Genomic DNA, 6,048 nt, shown 5'->3' with positions numbered 1-6,048 from the left:
GATCTTCCCTCGGCCGTATAAGACATATACAGTACCGGAGTGGTTGAGCATGATGACTGGAAAGTGTGAGGCAGTGAGATTGGATATTCTGAGAGTGTGAGTACATGATTCATCTCTGACATACATGGCATTGGAATGCACACATATCATACAGGCATAGAGATGCATTTTCCTCATGCTGTACAACATCACGTCATTCATGATTTTTTACACACATTGATATATGGGCGTAGAGAGGTATTTCACACTGTCTATCTGGAAAGAAAATGAAACATCTTATCTATTGTGAAAAGGATTTTTGGATTTTTTTTATAGTTTTCAAACTATCTCATATTCTTTTTGATGACTTCGGTAAAGGATTTGGGTTTCCACTATTATTCTTGAAAAGTGGAAATATTTTCAGAAAATTGTGAAAAAGTTGAGCATTTTATTTTTGAGTTGATTCCTTATTTATACGCTCTACATTGATATGAATAGTTGTTGGCTATTGGTGTTGGACCCGACCATGTTCCAGCTCGTCACTACTTTCAACCTAAGGATAGGTTTGTTACTTATTGAGTACATGAGGTCGGTTGTACTCATACTACACTTCTTGCACATTACATGCATATTTCAGAGGCCGATGTTACTGTGTTCGATAGAAACTGGATTGGAAGATGTACGTGCATCCCTGTTATAGCTGCCTCTTATTCATGGTAGCCTTAGATTTTAAAACTATGTTTATGTACTTTTCAAACATAAGATGTATTTAATTCATATCGACTTTGTAAATTCTATTCTTAGAAGCTCATGATTTGTAGTACTAGTCTTTGGAAAAAGTATAAGATTCAGATAATTCCTTTGTTTAATTGTTTTGTTAAGTTAATTGGTAATGGATAATTGTTAATTGGCTTACCTAGCGGGTTAGGTTAGGTTCTATCTTGACTAGTAGATTTCGGTATCAAAGCTCTAGGTTCATAGGTTCTACAAGTCATGAGCAAGTGTCTAGTAGAGTCTTGCGGATCGGTATGATGACGTCCATACCTATCTTCGAGAGGCTACATGGCATTTAGGATATAGTTTCCATCTTTCTTTCCTTATCGTGCGACATTGATTCAACTTGAAGTGTAATCCTTTGAATTCCTTCCATGCATTCGTATGCGCACATGAGCGCTCGATATCAGTTGTGCATCGACGACTTATGATTTCTTGGATGATGTGCGAGATGTGATTTCAGTATGTGATTTCAGGTCGGGTTTTGACTGTAGCTTGAGCATAGAGATGTTGATTGTGAGGGCATGCACTTTTGAATTTTTATGTCCGGTAGTGTCCCTATTTGTGGAATTTGTGGCTGGATAGCAATGTGAGGAGTATAATGTGACTGCGATATGTGTTCATATGGTTTGAATGTGACAAAAGGGGGTTTTCTTGAGGTGTAGGAAGGGCTATCAGGTGCTTGGTTTCTGTCTTGGTATGACGCGTAGTCTCGAGTTATGGGTGTGTTGAAGGATCTTTTCATGTTGTTTAGTTGAGGAGTGAAGTAGATTTTCATGTCGTGATATGAGTTCAAAATCAGGAAGATTAAGTGATTGCGTAGTAATTGTGACCGTAGAAAGATATGGAAAGATGTCAGTTTGAGGCTAAGCAGGTGGATTATCTCCTGCGGGGTGTCTTGAGGTTGTGTGGTCCCTATGTTGTTTTGTAGCGAGTTCTCTTTTACCAGTGAATTATATGTGCTGCAATTTTGAGTTTGTTTTGCTTATGAGAGTTGTCTTAACTGTTATAAGGGCGAATGCGAGATTTGCAGATGATTTGAGATGCTAGATGGTTTGTGTTACATGAGATCATGGAGGATTTAGTTGAATGCCACTACGGTATTCTGGCTGTAATAAAGTATGGGCATTGTGAGTTATGGTGTGTTTTGATCTATGGCTTTGAGCCAAGTAGGTGAGTCCGCTATTGATAAGTTGATTACATAGTTATGTGTTGTATTGATTTCGGTTTGAGGTGTACTTGTGAATGAGTTATGTTCTGCAAAGGGTGAGATCGAGGATGACTTGAGTGAAGGAATTTTTGGGTACGAGTTATATTAGGCTTTATAGGTATATGAGGATTACAAGATGATTTGAGTTGTTATTGGTGAAGGATGTAATGTGCATGGAGCATGAATTTATTTGGTTTCATTAAGGTGGGATTATTTCCTTGGGTGTTGGTGTGCTAATGGGGCACAAGTCGTTCGGTCCATTTGATCAGTCTAATTGAGATTTGAGCAGAGTGGATGACTCTCTAGAATGGTTCTAATGGGTTCAGGAATTATATGTAGCAATTGGGAATCATCAGGATTAGCATATGGCTAGAAACTGAGATTTACATTGGATGATGTCGAGACTTGTGGCATTTCTATATTTCAGTATCAAGAAGGTAAGAGGAATAAATTTAGATTCGCAGAAGGTCTCTTCGGAGTAGGTATCTCGGTTGTGATACTTTTGGGGTACTGAAGAGGGAATTCAGAGGCTTATGAGCCTTAGGGGGTGTGGCCCTATGATAGAATTCGTGGGCCAAGTTTTGGTTAAGGATAGTAGTGTTCTAGAAAGGAGAAGTATCAATTTGAAGGCCATTCGGGAAGAAATCAGAGAGTTAGGACAACTTGGTAATAGGTTGGATCAACACAGTAATGGATATAATCGGTTCTTTAGGTACTTATGTGTGGCTAGTCTATACAGATGTTTTGTGGCAATGCTCTCGGGTTTTGGCGACCTGTGTGGCTTGGTGGAGTTAGAGATATTCAGTTCTAATAGCTTGGTTACGTGCAAATGGGCTTCGAAGAGTTCTCAATGGTTTCTGCCACTGTTCGAGGAGTATATTTCCTACGGGCGTGAGGAGAAGTGGTGTATAGTGATTTTCTCCTGGATGAAATCAAATGGAAGGTCCTTGGCTAATTGAGTATGTATTCTGCTTATGACTCGGAATGATCATGATATTCTCGTACTTTTCATAGAATGGCAAGGTAGACGCAATGTGTGGTGAGGGATTGAGATTGCATATGCAAGGCCGTGGTTCAGTTTTGAAGGGAGGTCTTGAATTCTTAAGAAGCATATGCGGTTTCAGATGACTAGGTAAATGATATTACTATCTAGTATGGCTTGATGAGAGTATACATTTCCAAAGGGGCAATGTGTCTTGACTTAGGGATACTTCACTGGTACTGTGGCACTCTCCTAGTTGATCGATTTTTGATATTCAAAATTTTCTATATGGCACGGAAGAATTGTAGAAGTATTCCTCGAGGGATGATCATGTATGAGAGACGTGTTAGGTATTCGGGCGATGGAGTTGGGATCAAATATGGTGATTTATGTGTAGATTGTTTCATGGTTAAGGACTGTAAAGTTGGGCCGAAGCAAGTCAGATGATACTATGTGTTATGATTCAGTCATTGTGGGCCTTTGGAGGGTTATTTAGCTATTTGTGGGTGACTAGAGCTGATTTGAGGGGCCATTTGTAGGCCCAATTAGGATGTGTATCTGCACCGAGTCAGATTGGGTAGCTCCATGTTGCTATTGTTGAGGGATGTGCCATTCGGCCATTGTTGAGCTTATTCGTGTTCTGAGATGATCTGTGAGCTACCCTTCTATGCTACGAGGAGTTGTGATTCATTGGTTATATGCACATATAGTGCGGTTCTGTTGGGGCCCTATAGCGGAATTTGAGCGAGATGGGTATTTGGATATTGCATGATTGATTGTGCATTGGTTATGTTCTCTCCATAATGTTGTATTGTGTTATTTTCTCTCCGTAGTTATGGTAATGCACTTTGGGAACTTGTTGTCAAATCGCGCATGGTTATTGACTTTGAGCAAGGTGGCTTGAGATATATGCCATGGACTAGTGCTTGGATGGGGTCACGCATTGTAGCAGAGTCATATTGAGGTATGATCCCTTGTGTTAGATTCGTGTGTTTTAGTTCTGCGGCGTGTGATTGGTTCTTAACATTGTGTTGTGGTGGTACCCGTTGAGCTTGCAGGAAGGTTCTCTTGTTTGAGTCATTTTTCCATGTTTGAGTACATTTGGGCTGTTGCTTATTGATGCACGGATTGCACGGGTTGTGGCTTTAGATTGTATTGAGGTGCCATGTCACTAGAGTGGTCGTGTTGGAAGATGAGGTTGTTGGACCTGGAATGGTTACTATCGAATTTGATTACATCATGGTTGGAAGGATAATATCGAAAGTCGGCTAAGAAATTTACTATAGTTCTTGTTGAAGGAGAGGGAGCTTCATGTCTGGTTGATCTGATGAATGGTTATGAGTTTTGCGTGTTTCTTACATCATTGGTAGTGTATGAAGGTTTTAGATTTCTGATGGTTTCGTTAGCTCCGTTGGGTGATTTTGGACTTAGAAGCGCATCCTGATTGTGATTTGGAGGTCCGTAGTAGAATTTGGCTTGAAATGGCAAAAGTTGGAATTTTAGAAAGTTTGACCGGGAGTGAACTTTTTGATATCGGGGTCGAATTTTGATTCCGAAAGTTGGAAGATTTTTGTAAAGAAAAAAAATGGTTTGAAAAATATGATTTTTTATAGTTATCGATATTACTACTTTCAATTATACATATAATATGAGAAAGTTTACGAGATTTTCTTTAATGTAAATGTCACGCCCCAAGCCAGGGGGCGAGATCGGCACCTAGTGCCTCATCTATCCTTGCGTACCACTTGCGACTAAGAGATTCTGAACATGTAAAGTCATACTTTGGCTATGGGCCATATTACAAGATAATGTGCGATGCAAAATATAAAACTAAATGGAGACTGACACTGACTAATGTCAACATAAAGCTGGGCCGGCAAGGTCGTCATAATTACTACAACCGACAGGCCAACAAAATATATGTACAGGGCCTACAAGCCCAACATACTGCACTAACCGACAGGATATGTCTACAAGCCTCTATTGATAGATATATTGTGATGGGAACAGGGCCCCGACCTACCCATGACCTATCTACATATATAGACAAGATATACACCACACTACTAGACTTGGCAACTCTGAAAGAATGGGAGCTTACCGATAAAGCTAAGCTCGGACAACACCTACTGAGGATGTCTACCCGTTTGTCTATCTGAACCTGCACGCATGAAATGCAGCGCCCCTGTTGATACCCAATTTTTTCCTATATATTTTCATATGTAAAATACCTTTTAAAATAACACATATATACATATATAAGCATATCTCAAGGTGGGAAGCGCCAAACCTAGAGAGAGAGAGAGAGAGAGAGAGAGAGGTTCCGAAGATGGTGCAGCGACTCACATACTGGAAACGCCACAACTATGCCACCAAATCCAACCAGCACCGTGTCGTCAAAACCCTAGGTGGGAAGTTGATTTACCAGAGTACCAAGAAGCGGGCTAGTGGTCCTAAGTGTCCTGTAACTGGAAAGAGGATTCAGGGGATTCCACACTTGAGACCAACTGAGTATAAGAGATCCAGATTATCTAGGAACAGGAGGACTGTGAACCGTGCCTATGGTGGAGTATTGTCTGGAAGTGCAGTAAGGGAGAGGATTATTCGAGCTTTATTGGTGGAAGAGCAGAAAATTGTGAAGAAGGTTTTGAAGATCCAAAAAGCCAAAGAAAAGCTGGCGGCCAAGAGCTAAGCTGAGAGTTTAGAGGGACTTTATTTTAAATTTTGGTGAAATTTTGACATTCAAGTGTTTACAAGTTGTCACTACAAATTGACCTGATTGCTGCAGCTTTTGAGGAGCATTTTGCTTTAGTTGATTATATCCGACTTCATTCCCCCATTCTAAAAAAAATAAAAAAAAAGCATATCTCAAGGTTCTATTATTTTTCTCAAATTTTTTTAAAGATTTTTAAATCAATTTTATTGCCCTATTTTATCTAGAAAAACCAATAAGTGTTCCAAAATTGGCATTTTGGTAGATCATTTATTGGATTCTCTTGTTTATACCAAAATATAGCTAAGGTAATTTTCGCACATTTTTTACAAATTTATTTAGTATTTTAAAGCTAAATTGCATATAATTGTAATATTAGCCTATTTTAGA

The 6,048-nt window shown here is 39.4% G+C and overlaps 1 protein-coding gene across 1 annotated transcript; it reads left to right on the top strand.

Annotated features, from left to right (window-relative positions):
• Positions 1-5,237: 5,237 nt before the first annotated feature.
• On the top strand, positions 5,238-5,776 carry LOC104247257 (large ribosomal subunit protein eL34-like). Its single transcript, XM_009803217.2, has one exon. The coding sequence runs from the start codon at positions 5,275-5,277 to the stop codon at positions 5,635-5,637; it is 363 nt and encodes a 120-aa protein (XP_009801519.1). The 5' UTR covers positions 5,238-5,274; the 3' UTR covers positions 5,638-5,776.
• The last annotated feature ends 272 nt before the right edge of the window (positions 5,777-6,048 follow it).

The sequence above is a fragment of the Nicotiana sylvestris genome, chromosome 8 (genome assembly GCF_000393655.2).
Source record: "Nicotiana sylvestris chromosome 8, ASM39365v2, whole genome shotgun sequence".
NCBI lineage: Eukaryota > Viridiplantae > Streptophyta > Magnoliopsida > Solanales > Solanaceae > Nicotiana > Nicotiana sylvestris.
Note: the sequence above shows the minus strand (reverse complement) of the source record. Positions and strands in the feature narration are given on the sequence as shown.